Source organism: Protomyctophum parallelum, assembly GCF_964188405.1.
Source record: "Protomyctophum parallelum genome assembly, chromosome: 18".
Lineage (NCBI taxonomy): Eukaryota > Metazoa > Chordata > Actinopteri > Myctophiformes > Myctophidae > Protomyctophum > Protomyctophum parallelum.
In genome coordinates, this window is record NC_139716.1 from 24,871,571 (window position 1) to 24,889,999 (window position 18,429).

Genomic DNA, 18,429 nt, shown 5'->3' on the forward strand with positions numbered 1-18,429 from the left:
GAGGGGGTAAGATACCAATAGGGGTTCCCGCCCAGAATGGGTTAAAACGGGCCACTGTCTGGGACCCACCGATGACTGAACACCCTGACCGTGTCTCTCCTTCTCACCTTTAGATATTTGATGAGTTCTGCTGGGTTGGCCTCTGATGTCGTCCTCATCAGCTGACAGTGCTGGAAGAAATTGTGTAGATGCAGGTCCTGCAGAGAAACAACAATAAACACCAAAAAATAGAACCATGCTTGTGAACTACACTGTATGTGTGTGTGTGTGTGTGTGTGTGTGTGTGTGTGTGTGTGTGTGTGTGTGTGTGCGTGCCATATTGTACCTGAGCGTATATGGTCGATGCAGCGTGGGTCTTCACTTTGAACAGAGGCTTGGCATTTTCCACCCACCTGATATCTGGCTGCGACTGTTCAGAAACAGAGACCAGGCATAATGTGAGAAACCTCAGATCTGTCATCTGTGTGAACCAATATTATACAGCGCTTTGATCCATGTGCTACCTGCCCCTCTAGACTAGAAAGCATCTTGTTCTCATGACTCTTGTCCAGGAGGCAGAGGTTTTATTTTTTCTTAAATTTTATCCCACGATTTTGCAACCCATTTAGTTCACCCAGTGTCAATTATCTAATGTAATCCTGGGCGACTGACCTCATGCTTCCTTCTATGCATGAGGAGTCCAAGCTGCTTCTTTTCACCTGACAGGGGGGAGGTTCCCCAGCCGAACGTAGCGCGTGGAAGGACCACGTTATTTCGACCAGTTCGTTTCCCCTCCATCAGGCGCCCCGGCTGGCCAGGGGGAGGCAGTTTACTCCACACAGACTCCAAACATAAAGGCCCTTTCACCAACACCGCCTCGGGTATAAGCACTGATGACGTGGAGGTGAGTACCAGCGCCCATAGCGTCCCCAGCGGGAATCGAACCCAGGACCTTCTAGCTGTGAGGCGACAGCACTATACGGACTATGCCACCGTGCCCCCATTTTTGTATGTTTTTTTTAACAAATTCAGAAAATAAATTGAAAGCGACACAAAAACAGAGTACCTACCTTCTTGTTGTCATGACTCTTGTCCCCCAGGTAACCCGGCGGCAGGCTGGCGGCCACTGGCAGCTGGACCTCTGTGGACTGCATCCTGCCACTGTTCAGCAGGGACATCCAGGAGAAGCCCACTGGAACGCAGCAGAAACGGTACAGTACCGTCCGTTAGTGACACACTGGGTCATGTGCACTTTCCAGTGTCGGAAACAACTGCCGATACTGCATGCATAAAATGCTGGCATCGGTATCGACAAGAATGCCAGTCTCATACCATGTCATTTATCACATGATGATATGTCATTTACAATACATCAGGGGTCCTTGATGGAGTTCTAGCGGGTCCCCAGCTAAATGATAGGAACCAAATGGACCCTTACGGGGCTGTGCAACTCAGAGAGTGTACAAATGAAACCAATGGTTCGATTTGTACACTCTCAGAGTTAAATTAACATTGATTTTACAATATGAATTGGGGTCCCAGAGAGCCGAAAAGATCTTCTCTTATTGGGGCTATCGGCATATCTTTTAAAATGGGGGTCTGTGGGCTAATAAGTGTAAGTTTGGTGGTCCTTGACATGAACAAGTTTGAGAACCACTGCAATACATGGTTTTCTATTTTGAATCCTTCAGTTCCAGTCCTACCCAGTGACTCCACTCCCTCTCTCTTCTTGGTGCTGGCCTTGCTGCTGATCTCACAGCTGATGTGGTAGAAGGTGAAGAGGATGTGGTGCTTGTCGTGCACATGGACGGGCAGCTCAATCTTCACCTGGAAGACAAAGTTGGACGAAAGTCAGGTAAGCAATGCAACAATGTTATTATGTTTGCCTCAGTCACTTCACCTGAGATATCACCTCAATTCCATCTGTGTTAAGGGCTACACACACCGTCTGCGAACGCCACGCGTCAAAACAGCCACCTCCGTTATTAACGTAATGAACTTATCGCACACCGGCGGCGTCCGACGCGCGTTCACGCCTCGCCTGACGCTCGGATACGCCACTGTTCTATTTTCCAGGCGTTGCCGCGCATCAACGCCTGTGCCGCGTCGCTGCGCACCCGGTGTGTGTAGGTGTGCTTTACACGGTATACACCCCTAATCTCTCCATGGGCTGAATTGGTGCACCCCAAGGTAAATGTGGGACAACAACTGCTACCAAGCTGAGAACTAAAGGTGATCAAGCTTTTGCATTTGTAGCACCTTGTAACACTTTGGAATGACTTACCACCTTACTTAAAAAAATGCTGAGTCAGTCAATAACTTCTAAAAAGATGCTAAAACTCATTTGTATCGTAAACGTTTTGGTTTGCTATAGTGTTTATTCTATGTTTCTTATTATATTGCTGCTTTATTTCTGAAAGTGATGTTCTAGTTATATTCTATTATTTTATTGTACAGCACCTTGTGTAACAATTGTTTTGAAAGGCGCTTTAAAAATAAAAATTACCTTACCTAATTATGAGCTTAGACTAGAGCACAACTGTACAGTATGACCTACAAGCTAGATCGTCCTTTTCCGGCAAAGACATTTGGTGTAGACTAGAGGGGGGGGGGGGGGGGTGGGGGATCATCATACATTATCATACATCATCTCATTCCGGCCAATCACAATTTGCGTCCTCACTTTTGTCTTCAAACTAGAGAAAAACTAGAGAAACCAGAGAAACGGTTGGATGGCACTTACACCCGCCTTCTAATGAGAGCGCAAAATATGTCTTGGAAGAGCCACCCATCGACTAATTTAATATACGGCAACCTTCCCCGTGTTTCTTCACTAGTCACTAGTGACAATGAGGTTATATCTTCCCTTCTTCTCTGGAGTCCTGCCTCAAAGCAGACAAGAGGTAGAAAACTGTCGTTCCCTGATGTCATCGCTATTGGGACACAGGCATCAGTAAGCAGGAACTGGGGATGGCAATGAAGGACCGGTAAGTCTGGCGTGTTATTGTGAAATCCACGATCTCGACCGCGGTCGAAAAATGATGATGATGATTGTCTTCAATGTTTGTGTTTGCACAAACACTCAAAGCTGGACATAGGAGGGGCTAGCGCGATGCCCCTCAGAAAGAAGAGGACCAGAAAGTGTTGTCCTTTCTAACCACAAAGTGGGTACTAAAAAGGCTCTGCTCATCTTTGTCCACAAGGGGGCAGCGGCGTGCAAGAAATGGTGTGCTGCATGTTTCAGGGAAATTAATCTGACACATGGCTCTGCAGTCCAGACTCAAGAGGCTCAGAGCTCAGTCACATCTAGTCAAAGATCCAATTCCAAACAAGTTAATAAGGAAATGACTCAGCATCACCACTCTGTGAATGAGCACGGCGCGTGTCACTTGGTTATTTGCTGTCCAGCTTCTATTCTCACACGGCATGGCATGCACACGTCCCAACAAGCAACCAGCATTCTACAGATCAGTGGTTCACAAAGTGTGGTTCCGAACCCCCTCAAGGGGTCCTTGAGGGGGTTCCAGAGAGGGTCCCCGTGCAGCAGCATTATGATGAAAGAAGTACAGTAGTGTGTTAACTGTGGAACACTCCACTGTGTGTTCTGACCTGGGCCCCCTCGTTTAGTTCAGGCTGGTGGATTAAGCACGTGGAGGAAAATCCACATAGCAGCCAGACCCAATTAACAGTCCCTAAGTGAGCCTGTGTGTGTGTGTGTGTGTGTGTGTGTGTGTGCATGCTTTTGTGTACTCATGCGTGAGGAGATCTCTTAATATTCTAATCCATTTTATAGTCGTGTGTGTGAGCGTGGGTCCGTCCGTGCGTGTGTGCGTGCGCATGTGTGTGGTGGGTCCTTCCGTGCGTGTGTGCTTGCGCATGTGTGTGTGTGTGTGTGTGTGTGTGTGTGTGTGTGTGCTTGCGCATGTGTGTGTGTGGGTGCGTGCGTGCGGGGGTCCCTGGTGCTAGGCATGCAGCCGTGCATTGAGACAGATTCATAGGTGGACGCTTGATGGACTTTGAACAAACGTGAACACAGAGTTACGACACGCGTTAAAAACAGGAAGCTAAGCAGACCGCAGGGCGTGGGAGAATAAGAGCACTGCAGTACAGGAAGAGCATGCAGAACCGCTCAGTGACGCAAAGTACCGTGCTGCAAATCTCTTTCACTCTGAGTGAACCACTGAGTAGTCTGGGGTCCACCTATGCTTTCTATGGAATAGGCAGCTCCTGGCAGGATCCACCGGGAGAATCTAGATGCAGCTGCGCGACATGAGACGAATTAATTAGAGCGACAGAGAGAGAGAGAGAGGAGTGTGTGTGTCTGTGTGTGCGTCAATTTAACAAAGGTGCAGACGATCAGAAATCAGCAGAGAGTGATCGACGTTTGCGCTACTCTATGCCGAATTGAAGTGGACTCGGACCTTAGATTATATATGAATAGAGAAGGCACCCAGAGGAAACCCTGAGGCGAAATGGACATAGTGGCCGAATGAAGGTATTGCAGCCTGGCCCCAAACACATGAACGCGCTGTCCGCTGACTATCATTGTACACGTTCACGACGGACGACGCTCGTGCGCGTTCAACGGCAGCGCGTTCATGTGTTTGGGGCCACTCACCATTGCAATCCGCTTTTGAACTTAATGCAAGTGGATGGAAGGAGAACTCGGGTGTCTTCTCTATTCATATATACTCTAAGACTCGGACCCAGACTTATTTTTTCTCCCTGGAAATAAAAGCATCTGGGTTTCCGAGGCTACTCTGCGTTAACTACTGAGTGCCTAATTTAAAATGTTACGTGCCTACTGCCTATGATAAGTTTATCAACTGTATCTTGGTTCTGATATTTTAATCCACTGTTTGTTGACAGGCTCGACCCAGCTAGAACCTCATATCGGAGCTAAAGCGTAGCAGCGTAGATAGAGAGGTTCCAAACGGAGCTATAAGTGAATCCATGGAATAAAGCTAAATAAAATCTCAAGACTGAAAATGTACTGATGATGTTTTAGGCCGACCAGCTGAAGAAATCATGACATTTCTGAGACCATTCATGTTTCTGGAAAATGCTTCTAAACTTGTGTTCTATCGCTAGTTTGATCACTGCAAATTCTCTTTCATGTTAACAGGAGAGATCGACTCGGGTCAGAGTTAAAAAGGAAGCGGCCTCACCTCATCATAGAACTCCGGGTTCTGGTTGTGGTGCAGGACGGCTGCGTAGGCACTGCTGCTGAAGAGTGACTCTCCTGGCTTGCCGTAGATGCACTGAAACAAACACAAGCAAAAGCACACCAGTCAGTCGTCATCATCATCATCGGCCTCAGGGCCTTGTTGTGATAGTCAGGGCATGACACGTCGCTGAGCAACCGTTCAGCAATCTGTGGTCAAGGACAACAGAGGAAATAATAGGCGGCGTGGTCCTGCTTGCCTTGGAAAAAGCAAGTGTAAGTGTTGGTGTTTTTAACTTCAATTATTTATTCTGCCTCCCCCTAGCCAGCCGGGGCGCCTGATGGAGGGGAAAGGAACTGGTTGGAATAACGTGTTCCTTCCACGCGCTACGTCCAACCAGGGAAACTCCCCCCTGTCAGGTGTAAAGGAGCAACTTGGACACTCAGGCATGAAGGAAGCACGATTTCGAGTCCGTTGCTCTCCCCATGTCGCTCATATATGGGGACTAGGTTGGTGGAGGGTGTGTAGAGCCCAGGATCACATTAGATAATTGACACAGGGGTGAAAAATGGGTTACAAAATCGTGGGATAAAGAATTTAGTTACAAAAAAAAAAGAAACTTCAATTATTTCTTTGGTTTGAAGTTAATTTGTTTATTTACGTTGCTTATTGTCGTTTCCCCTCCCAGTATTTCTTACAGGAATAGCTGAGGGCTTATTTTTTTTACCCAACACGGCCACAGAGTGACACGGGGGGGGGGGGGGGGGGACAGCATGCTTGAAAGTAGCAGCGCCACATGTGCCTGCCACACTGTCTGATCGGTTGGTGTACAAAGTGCCTGCTATGCTGCGACTCTTTGATGTACGAAGTTGTATGAAGCTCAATGTGGCATTTCCAGCCCATGGCACCCTGGATAAGCGGAGCGGGTTTTCACTGTAGCGGCCCTCTTTAGTGTAAGAAGAAGAAGTGGATGGTCTCAACGGGGGCTTGAACTAAAGCCGGTCTGTGTTCGATTAAAAACACCACCCGCTGAGACCTTCCACTTTGTCCTCTTACACAATCGAGGGCCGCTACAGCAAGCATCTTAGAACAGTGGTTCTCAGACAGTTTTAAGACCTGAGACCAGATTCTACTAAATTTATTTTTTTAATGGCTAAAGTATAAATTAATGGTTAAGTGGTTAAACGCTAAAGTGACACAGATACGTCCCAGGTCGTAAACGCTAAAGTGACACAGATACGTCCCAGGTCTTAATGGATTAAGGACACCCAAATCGATGTCGGTGTCTGGACACACTACTGACCACCCGAAATCGACTTAGTGCAGCGGGGAAACACGCACTGTCATAGCTATGAGCGTCGTGCCTGTCACAGACAAGTTCAGTCAGGAAACTCATGATTCACACATGATTCACTTCATCCAATCACTCATTCCACCTTCATATACCGGCTATTTAAACTGGACATTTGCACTGCTCATCCTGCTCTCTTGCTGCTGCTGCACACTGATACTGCTGCGCTGCTGTCTGCTTAAACTTTTGCTGCTCACCCTCCTCCACCCCAGCTACCACCTGTCGTTTTGAGTCTGCTGTTTAGGTACGGGGGGATTCAGACCTTATGGTTGTGATTGATGCGCTTGATCAGAGTACCTAAAAAAAGCAGATCCAATCACCAAACCATAAATAAATATATTGCAGTCATTTTATATTCAATATATTCCATTCATGAGTTGTCCTGACTGAAATAAGGTGCACGTGAGTAGCTGTGAGTATTTAAGAGCAGTCCTGTGGGAACAGAGCCTTTGTGCTGCTGAGTTCAAGCATGACCAGGTCAGTGTGGCTGTCTGAGATTAATTAGGAGCGACCAACGGAAGAAGTGAGCTCCACACGGCTCAGCTGAAACTCTTAATTAGGACACTGATTAGTGTGGTCATCCCTAACGAGCAGTGCTGGGTGGGAAGGATTGCATAGTTCTGGAGAGTGTATTGTGAGTTTACTGATGAGAGAATTTGGTTAACCCATTAACTCATTTAGACCCCGCCCGAGTCCGAAAATGCCTTCTAAATTACCTTACTGATTTTAATTCAGAAAAAAGAAAATGTTGTTATATATAGACAGACATCTGATGGATTATACATAACATCCGTGAGACTTTTTTTTACCCAGGGTAGTAGCTGAGCACAAGTGCTCAGCAACACCCTGCACATAGAAACGCACAGACAGACACACACATTAAAACCTGGGAGCTGGCCTGGGCCGTGGCTCAGCGGTCCAGGCACCTTGGCTGGTAATCCAGTCTGGCAGTGTGCCGCGGGCTCGACTCCCGATCCCGACGGCCTTTACTGCATGTCACTCCCCCATCTCACTCCCCCATCTCTCTCCCCATTTTCCTGTCAGCCTACTTACTTACTGTCTGTCCCTCTATAAAAAATATAAAATAAAGGCGGAAGCAGAAAAAAAACATTTAAAACCAGGGAGCTGACCAGTACAACCTCAGTCTTATACTGTTGGCCAATAAGCAGCTCCACTGGAGCAGTTGGGGGTTCAGTGCCTTGCTCAAGGGCACTTCAGCGATGTTTTGGGTGAGTGATGACCAATCACTTCCCGACCCAGATTGTTCCTCCCCGTCCGGGGAATCGAACCGGCAACCTTTCTGCAACAAGGGTGCTCCTCTAACCCTTATTAGAGCCACCGCTGCACTACATGCTCTAGTTTGAAACTCTGAGGAAGGCCGACGTGCCGAAACAGGAATGTTTCTCTAGAATAGATAGACCGCTGCTGTGTGTTTGCTGCTGAAAATAAAACAAGAGTGCGGATATTCCTTTTTCTATGCTATATACAGTACAGTATATACTGTAGCAACAGCTAATGTTACAAAAAGGGGTTCCCAGATTGAAAGGTATAACAACAAAAAGGCGTTCCAGGTCTAAACTGGGGTCAAAGATGGCAGATATACAAGCTCGCCTCACAGCACCTCACTTCGTGCTGCTCCGCATTAGAGCAACACCCTACCAAAAACCCCAAAACCTACCCTAAACCTAACCTCACAGGAAGCAAGTTTTAACTTGCCGCACATGTCGGGAGCCACGGGTGAGTTTTAACCTGCCGCGGGTTAGTTAACATTAACAAAACATATGAACGCCCTCGGGTCCACCTTGGAAGAAGCACTGGGGTCCCCCCGGCATGAATCTGATTCCAGATCTGTTGTTTAGAAGATATTGGAAGTAGATTGGCAGGTGGTGCTGTCTGCTGTGGGTGTGTTGTGCAGACTGGTGGGTGAAGGGGTAGTGGAGGACTCACAGTAGAAATAGTAAGTGGAAGTGTCTGTGCGATGGTAGCTCAGATTACCTACAGTACGGTGACTTTATAGGGAGGGATGAGGGCTTGGGCTTTGACTACTAGACGCTCTGCTTGGGGATGTTATCAGTCAGTCAGTGGCAGTGCTATACTGTGCTACAGACAGTAGACCTGTTCATACTTGTTCTGTACTGTACATGCAGTGCTTCTCAACCTGTGGGCCCGGGACCGGGGGGGTCCCCAGATGACAGTAAAGTGTCAAGGGTTAGGGTTTAATGAAATTTAATTAAAAAAAAAAGAGCATCAAAAGTAATCTACAAACTATACTATACAAACTGGAAAGAGGGCATTTGTTTTTGAGCGGTGCTAAATGCTCCAAGGAAGGGCCGTGTGTGTACAGTATGTATACAGTATGTCTGTTTGGAGTATGGAATGTCTGTTTGTAGCACGACCTATTACAATTTACAATTTAGGCATTTAGCAGACGCTCTTAATCCAGAGCGACTTACATTTAAGCAAGAACAAAAGCATGGGAATACATCACATAAAAGCATTTATCATGAAACATGCGTAAGCTAAGAAAGTAACAGTGGAATATCTATATAATGAAACTATACATACACTATACATATAAACTATACATATTTACTACTATGCTATACATATGTACTATGGCGTGCTATGACTATATACAATACAATTATAGTGCTGTCTACATAACATGCTATAAGTCTGTGTCAAATGCTATCTAAGCCAACAGAAATGCTATCTAAGGGGTTAGGGTAAGTGCTATGGGCCATGATGGAGTCTGAAAAGGTGGGTTTTCAGGCTACGGCGGAAGATTGGGAGTGACCCCTGCAGCTAATTGGGGTCGCATTTGGGTCACATGACACACACACACACACACACACACACACACACACACACACACACACACACACACACACACACACACACACACACACACACACACACACACACACACACACACACACAGCCTGCACCGCTCAGTTCACACGCTTGTGATTGTTTTAAATAGCTGCTGTACAGTACAGCTTATTTTAGTTTTGTTGTGTGTCTGTTTTGTCTGTCTATCCATTTGTTCGCTTTGTTGTATTTTCTTACCTAAGCAAGCTATTCAAATGCTAAAAGGGTAGGCACAATAAGCCAGGGCTTCAACCTACACCTTTTGGTCAATTTTTCTTTTTAAAGGATAACAAATGCAGGCACTGTATTAATGTGTTTTTTATGACCAAAATAAATAAACTACTACTACTACTATGTGGGCTTCCAGGCAGACCTTCTCTGCCCAGAAACAGCAGCACGCATTGTAATTAATGTCGCTGATATAAAATAGGTCACACACTGACTGTGTTGTTAATAAGCTGTCATATACTGTATGTCTGTGTCACGTCTGTCTGTGTGCTGTGCTGTACTGACTGCAGAGATCAGTGGCGTGCACAGATAGACACTAGGGGGTGCTAGAGCACCACCTGCCCAGCAATGTGCCCTTTTGGAGAAAATAATATGTACAGTGTACAGTATGTGGACCATGGTGACATTGATCAATTCTTGATTAAAAAAAGCTTCTAATTATTTAGGCCCCAAAATCTATAAATCTCACATTATTAAGACAACCGGCCGGTTCCACGCGCTGCAAAATGTGCCCTTTTTTCACTTGAGCACCTGCCCCTCTAAATGTCTGTGTATGTATGTCTTGACCCACGTTGACCCACGTTGATCCTAGTTATTCGACAAATGGAATTCAATGGCCCAAACCACACACCACAAAAAGAAAAAAAGAAAATAGCCTGCAACTGATGAGGAAGCTACTGTACATATTCTATGATGGAACCGCAGTCTCAGAGACAACAGTCATGTATTTTCACTATACACACATTCATATTTCATATGGTGCATCATAGACGCTTTTATTAATGTGATGAGACTGAGATGACTCGACTGGACTATGACGGACTAACAGTTTACGCCTGTGGTTTTCAACCAGTGGTCCGGGGACCACCAGTGGTGTCCGGGGACTGACATAGAAAACTGTTTAGAAGGCATTTTTTTTAGAATCTTCCTCAGGTCTAAATGGGTTAACCAACACACAGACATAAAGCGTGTTCAATAGCATTGATTCATAAACCTCAAAAATGTAGTTAAGTGGTTTCCTCCTGAACCATATTCTGTTGCAGCTCCTGAACCAAAAACACTCAAAAGAATTGGTTCCTCTCAATCAGATCTCGTGTTGTGTAACTGATTTTAAGGTCCAGGAACTTCCTGTGAGACTGATTTGATCTTGTGAGAGAGAGGTGAGCTGCCGCCATGTTGTTTTGTAAACAACTTAATCTGCCAGGGGCAAGCCTGAGCATTGTCAAGAGACACACACGCACACGCACACGCACACACACACACACACACACACACACACACACACACACACACACACACACACACACACACACACACACACACACACACACAGAGTGCAAATTCTATGGCATATCAAGTCTAACTTGAAAAAATATCTATCCTCCACTGGAAAAAAAATAAAGGAGTCTGCAGTCGTTTGATGACTGTTTCCACCCACAAATATTTGACATGTGCTGTAAAAAAAAGAGAAAGGAAGAGAGAGTGCCCTCTCTCTCTTTGAAAGAGAGACAGACACAGCGAGAGAGAGAGACAGAGAGAGAGAGAGAGAGAGAGAGAGAGAGAGAGAGAGAGAGAGAGAGCATTTGTTATCTGCCCTTGCCAGCAGTAATAACCAGCTTCTGTAAGCGTTTCCTTTCTCCTCCTCCTGCAGCAGCAGCAGACTGACTGAGTGCTACAGTACTTTGGGTCCTCTCACTTTTTGGGAGTGTCCCCTAAACGTGTTTTATGTCCTCTCTGCTCTTTCTTCTTACATGACATGATTCATTGTGACATTAATTGTGTCACTATATGAAAACCTGCATCTCGTGTCAGTCATGCCTCGTGACACGCTCCATATAATATGGCTAATTCAGAATTCATTCCATACCGTATGCTGATGTGAACTCATCAAACCCTGTAACACTCAAGACACGCTCCATATATGGACAGTACAGAATTCATTCCACATGTTGATCTGACCTCTCATCAAACCCTTAGATATACATTTTTGCAGCTGCATATATGGAGCCGGCCAGCAACTCTACATCTGAGCTCACGGACACAGATAATAGTTTAACTCCTGCTTCTTAACTGTGCCGCATTAAGAAGCTCTGTTGTTTCAGCTTCCGCAGTTTGTCTAAGGTCACATTCTCACCTAATACTTCGGTAGACTCAGATCCGTATGGGCGGGGAATTGGGGTTCTTGCTTATTTAATTGGCTGCGGTTTGCCTTCACACTGTCATTCGCAGCAATTGGAAACGCAGCAGGGGGGACCTTTATCAATGTGTTCCGTTCATAAACTATAGCCTACACAGTGAAATATATGGTGATAAAATTACACTCATAACGTGCATGTGTCGTGCCGTCTGGGACCCCCCCCCCCCTCTCTCTCTCTCTCTACGCACGCAGCCGCCACACACTGTTCTTTTGGGCATGGAGGCACAGCGCTGCATGAGCGCACTGATATAACTCCCCAGTCCCACACAGTGACAGCACTCCATGTTTACGGCACGCACAGACAGACAGAATATTATGTAGGCTATAATACACTGCAGTGTTTTTATGTGTTTTCTTAAGCAATTGATTAATGTACACGTCCTCATTTCGATCAGGGCTTCAGTCTCCTTATTCGACCACGTCTATCCACAGTAACGGGACATCTTTGCGCTGCGTAAAATATGCCTTCTCCGTCTCCAACTGTGTTCAGCTCCTCACCCGCCACATTATGTTTGCTTCATTTCCTTTATTTACTGCGGATTGCATTCACACCTGCACCGAATCGTAGTCAAGTGCGATTCGAAGCGAAGCGAAACCCACGTTTTTGGGCGGAGTAAAATGCGGTTATTTGCTGCGCATTAGGATTCGAATGAGCCTTCACACCTGCCAAACGAAGCGCACTTTCTGACAATGCGCAGCAGGATTCGTTTTAATCGCAGCAAAGCTCTCTGGTATGAATGCGACCTAAGTGACGATGTACACTGAGTAAATCCAATAATATGGACGCTGGGTGTAGAACTTTGACCGAATAACAACTGAAAACCAACTAATCACCACAGTCCAATGCGCATTCAATTACCGTACATGCAGCCAGTCAGTCGATGTTAATAGGCTACTGTACTTGTGTGGATACGATCAGTTTGGAATCATCCTTAATTACGTAGTACAAATCCCGAGGCCAGTGAGTCGATGTGATCCCTCCAACTGCGCTTTGGTCTGCCCGGGGTCTCCTCCCAGTGGGACGAGAGGCATCCTAACAAGATGCCCGAACTACCTAGCTGGCTCTTTTCCAGAACGAAGATTGCTCGGTAGACGGAGAGCTTTGCCTTCTGGCTCAGCTGTCCCTTTACCTCGGAAAGGCACAATGAAATTATGTCACAGCAAACCCGTTAAGCGTCATCGTCTGATCACTTCTACACGAAGCATGTCAAACTCACCTTCAGGGGAGAGGCGCCTTCCTCATCGGAGTCTCGGAACTGGATGCATACAGCTATGTTTCTGGCCTGGAGGGACGGAAGGAGAGAGGGCGATAAGCAGAAGGAGAGAGGGCGATAAGCAGAAGGTCGCTCCACTTGAGAGCGTAAAATGAAACCAAATGGACCCTCTCAAGAGTTAAATTACTGTTAAACATCTGCATTACTTAATTTAGAAGAAGTTTACACGAATTAGAGAATGTAGATTCATTGTTATTTTTGATCAACGATTTCCTGTTATCTCTCCTATGGTACCACATCAATACAGCATGGAATTGTGAGCAAAATCGTATACAACGACAACAAAATATTCAAAGTCTTGGATCTGAGAGGCTAAATGTCATCAAATGGTGGTTACGTGGCTCAAATGCCGAATAAATAATGGGCCTTGATATGAAAAGGGTTGAAAAGCACTGTTCTAGGGTTAAGTGATACCATGAGCAGTGTGGACGGTACAGCACCTTGGCGAAGGCCTTCTGGTTGTCGTACTTCAGCTGCAGGGGGTAGACGTACAGGTGGTTCTTGTAGGAGGTGAAGGGGTAGTTGTACTTGGCCTCTTCGGGGAGGAATTCCTCCATCTCCACGGACACCCTCTCACAGCCCTCCTCGAACGGCTTGACGGGAATGTAGGAGGAGGTCACCGTGTCTGCGGGGGGTGGGTGGGTATGTGGGGGAGGAGAGGAGGTTTGTGGTTGTCAGGAGGAGCGGTGAGATATGGCAGTAAACAAACCAACACTTTTGTATCAACCTTTTTCCAGCACCAGCAAGGGACTGGGGACTGCGCAACCCTCTTGTTTTTTTTTTTAAGATTTATTTATTGAAAATGCAGATATTAACAACAAGTTACAGAATCATGATTTATTTTTTCTTTTTTTTTAAACAAGACAAGACAAACTCAAAAATAAAAGACAAAAAACAGTCAAAACAAACCCCCCCCCACCCACCCCCCACCCCAACCCCAGAAAGGAAAACTACACAGCTCTCATTATTCTGTATGTACACAACACCTCTTGACAGCAACAACTCGGATAAATACATGAAAATAACAATATAAATAAAAGAAAACTCAAACTAAATCAACCCAGAGGAGATATTGAAGGTAGAACCTCAAAGAACCTGCCCCATATCTTTTCAAAAGTGGCAGGCCTTCTTCTTACATTGTACAGTATCTTTTCAGGGGTACAGTATGATGAAAGCTCATTCAGCCAGTGGCAACCCTCTTGTTTTAACCCATTTTGGGCGGGAACTCCTTTTGGTGTTAGCATTATGTTATGCTTCAGCTATTGAAAAATAGCAGATCTACAAGCTCATAGCGCGCCACCGAGTGGTAGGTCTTGTAGGTTTGCTATTTTTGAAAAATCAAAGAACCACTGACATAGAAACATAGCTTTTTCAGAAAACTGTCATTATGTAGAAGACATTTTGTTGGGTTAAACTGTGTGTGTGTGTGTGTGTGTGTGGGGGGGGGGGGGTGTCCCCACTTCAAATGTGATTATTTGGGGAACCCCACCCATAGAGGATGTGCTCACAGCCTGGCCACATGCAGTCCAACATCCTCACTGAAGCCATGGTGGTCCCATGTGGCTCCTGGGATCCTGACATGATTGGATAACTCTGCTAGTTAGAATGGTTAGTGTCGAGTGCTCTTAATCGGATCACGAGAGACGGGCCACTTTGTTCAAACTCCACAGAAGAGTAAACATGGTCAAATAAGCCCTGCAGAGTTTAAACATCTGGTGGAGCACGTCTATTTGTACAGGCTTAATGTTATTGGGTTATGATCATCTTACAAATTGGACCTTCTACTTTACAATGTAAACAATGTTCCAGGGGGCTATACATGGTACAGGCGGTGTTCATATTTACAGCAACTTTTGATTTAGTTGTAGCCATATTTTAGTCATGTTGGCAGGCCTTGATGGCGTCGCGATGCCTCATTTATACTAGTTATAGTAGATCGTATATAGTTTACTTGTAGATCGTCTGTTTTAGGAGCTCTCCCGCGCACAGCCAAGCGCAAAATGACTTGGTCTTAGGTTCTACTGATCTCTTCTCCAATTGTCCATCCCTAACATTTTTATATGGTTTTTATTCGCTCACGAAATTGACAATTTATTTTAGTCATAGTTTTAGTCGTTCTAGCTTAGTTTTTATTTAGTTTTCGGCAGTGAAAGATTTTAGTTGAATAGGATAATGATGATAGGATAATGAAGGCCCGGGCGGCTAGTGTAGCGGTCCGGGCACCCAGGCTGCTAAGCCAGCCTGACGGCGTGTCGCGGGTTCGACTCCCGATCCCGACGACCTTTGCCGCGTGTCACCATACTGTATGTACATTATCCAATAAAGGCATAAAAAGTCCCAAAATGTATCTTTAAAAGAAAATTATGAAGGACTACATACTGGAGATGTCTGGTGGAACACACTCGATGGTGACGTTCAGCTGTCCAGGGATGGTCTGGAGCTTGATCTTCTCAGGCCTGCAGAGGAAGATGAGGAGGAAGAGGTGGATGAGGAGGAGGGGAGAGGAGGAGGTGGTGAAGGAGGAGGGGAGAGGAGGAGGAGGGGAGAGGAGGAGGACGAGGAGGAGGGGGAGGGAGAACCGAGACAATCTAAAGGCCTATTCATACTCCAGGTTTAGGTGATAAGGTGAACGCCGAAAATATGGTCACCTCATCACTTAAAACTGGAGTATGAATAGGCCTTAACACAGTGAATCTCAACCTTTAACTTTTCAAACCACCTCCAGTTTACCGTTGCTGACTGACTGTCAAACCTATAGGCGCAGACTCAGAACAGAAACTAAGCAGAAGTGGGGGTGACTGACTCACTTCCTGATGTCCGCCAGCAGTCTGATGACGTCGTCGGTGGAGACCTTGCCGCTGTCCTGTCGGTACAGCGGGGAGAACTTCCCGTCCATGTCCAGACTGCCCTGGGCGTCCTTAAACACCTGCCTGGGAACCCACAGACAGTCAGGGTTAATACCCCAGTGGTGGAAAGAGACCGATTCTACAAATGCCTTCTAAAAACATCCTTCTTCTTCGTCGCAAGGACTGTATATCTTTTGAAATTATATATAATATATAAATATATATACGGTATATGTTTTATGTAGGAAACGAAAAAAAAGGGGGATATTTACTTAAACCCATTAAACTTGGTCCGTGACCCAAATATGGGTTAGCTAGTCTGAAATTGCGCACATGCATATGCGGAGGGACTGACAAAGAAGACGCGTCACTTTCCCCAAATGTAAGCTGTTTTAAAACATTTTTATCTATGCCATGTGATCTGTAGTTGTGGTCACGCGATCCCATGTCTGCATGCTAGGAGTCGGGGTGCACACATCCTGTAGTATATGGAACAGTACACTATGAATATCACCTTCACACCACATGACTAAGATTACACTTGACCCCTGAAGCCAAGAAGATGTTCTGTTACATCAATATTGGGGCAGACGATGCATTCTGAACACATCTAAGCCAGAGCCTCAGGGTAACTAATGTCAGCCTCATTCTGCTGTTCCCCTGCATGCTGTGAATCCTAACAGATTTATGGCTCAGACTCGTGAGCTATTGGGTTTCGGGGCTATCTTACTTGGCGGCCCAGGCGAAAGGCATCCTGTACTGGCCCAGGCGCTGGCAGGTCTGCTTGGCGGCTTTCAGCACCTTCTGGGCCGTCTGGAAAGACCATAAGACACAAGGTAGCAAGAAGGAGTTGGGAAGTTACATACAAAGACTAGTAGCGTTGTCGTCGGACACAGGCGTATACCAACCTGGTGATAGTATAGGCCCCGGTGCAAATGTTTTGTTTCGCATCCCCCTGGGCCTCGGTGCATTGCACTGTGGTTGCACCGTCAATATTTACGCCTGTGGATGTAGTACAGAGCACGTGACGGGGCTTCAAGAACCGTCAGAGTTTTATTATTTTATTTATTCTATCCCACAATTTTTGTAACCACCCCGGCTGAGCAGGGAGAAGCAGTTTTAGAGACCAGGATAACTGCAGGTTTCTTTGTGAGGGTACCTTATCGTCACAAAGAGGGTATCAGAGGTAAAGGTTAAGTGTAAGCGCTTCAGTGAGGTGAGAACGCGAGGCAGGGCGATGGACTGAGTGAACGTACTCTGGTGATGTCGGAGGTCTTGACGTAGGGCTCGGAGCAGTGGGTGATGCCGTTCTGGAGGACCTTCTCCACCCGGGCCACCAGGAAGATGTCTGCGTGGGGATTGGTCACTGAGAAGATGCCCTGGAGGAGGAGAGAGGAAGGAAGGGGGTGGAGGAGACGATGCGGCTCATATTGACAGGCTGGGAGTACATACATTAATGACTGTCTAGAACGCTTTTCATTAGGATTTTTCAATTGGGAAGACGGGCGAAAGGCCTGATGGACACATTAGTCACGGCTAGGGGAAATCATTCATCATATTGGCCAGGCAGTAGGCACTCGACTCTCGAGTACAAAAAATCTATTAATTCAAAGCCATTAAGCCATTGAGAGTTTTCTGAAAAACCTATGTTCCACCACTGATACCTATGTATCAGTGCTCAACCTTTTTCATGATGTGCGCCACATTTCCACAATGTTTTCAAAAATAGCAGATCTACAAGCTCTACGAGCTTGTAGATCTGCTATTTTTCAATAGATAAGTAAAACACCCAAAGGGTTGGCGTCCTGAATGGGTGGTTAATAGTATAAACTCCTCCTGTAGACTCCACTACGAAGGAGGCCTACACAGCAGGCAGAAGGGGTTGCCGTCAGTATCACGAGTCGTACAGGAAAACCAACATGAGGCCATTATAACAGCTATTTCTGGGGTTCTGTGAGACGCTGCAGCACGGTTCTCATGTGTCACACTGCATGCAATATGAGCACGCGCTCAGGGAGAAAATGTATACTGTCTGTATGTACGTGTAGGGCCTAATGTATACAGTATGCATGCATGCATGCAAAGGTGCTTGGGAGGAAAATATTCACTTCTGATTCTGAAGGGTTTCAAAAACATTCCAGAGAAGATAAAAATTTCTTTGGAAAACATAAATGCTGCACCAGTAGCAGAAAAAGGTATGAATTTATTGTATATACAGTAATATATTGTGTTGCATCGACATAAAGGCTTTCAAAATGTATGTGCATGACTCTATTTCGGGTTGTCCCGATACGATCACATGATCGAAAATCGGGGGCGATCGGGTCATTTTGGAATGGGATCGGGAGCGGGAAAAAAACGTGATCGGGACATCACTAGTATCAATATCCATATCATGATATTAGACTGGATATATCGTCTGTGATTTTTGATATTGTACTATTGTGATATGGCATAAGTGTTATAGTGTTATAAGTGATATATAAAATATATATCAAAATGAAATGGCCGGAGTGGG

At 45.8% G+C, this 18,429-nt stretch overlaps 1 protein-coding gene across 2 annotated transcripts in view; it reads right to left on the reverse strand.

Annotated features, from left to right (window-relative positions):
* dock11 (dedicator of cytokinesis 11) overlaps positions 1-18,429 on the reverse strand; it is a 100,646-nt gene that overhangs the window by 44,806 nt on the left and 37,411 nt on the right. For both annotated transcript variants that reach the window (XM_083789070.1, XM_083789069.1), the window contains exons 13-23: positions 17,168-17,290; positions 16,642-16,724; positions 15,873-15,995; positions 15,445-15,521; positions 13,506-13,690; positions 13,009-13,074; positions 5,148-5,240; positions 1,683-1,806; positions 1,050-1,171; positions 326-409; positions 108-197 (exon numbers count right to left, since the gene is read on the reverse strand). In XM_083789070.1, the coding sequence (XP_083645196.1) occupies positions 108-197; positions 326-409; positions 1,050-1,171; positions 1,683-1,806; positions 5,148-5,240; positions 13,009-13,074; positions 13,506-13,690; positions 15,445-15,521; positions 15,873-15,995; positions 16,642-16,724; positions 17,168-17,290 (1,170 nt within the window). The remainder of the gene's footprint in view (positions 1-107; positions 198-325; positions 410-1,049; positions 1,172-1,682; positions 1,807-5,147; positions 5,241-13,008; positions 13,075-13,505; positions 13,691-15,444; positions 15,522-15,872; positions 15,996-16,641; positions 16,725-17,167; positions 17,291-18,429) is intronic.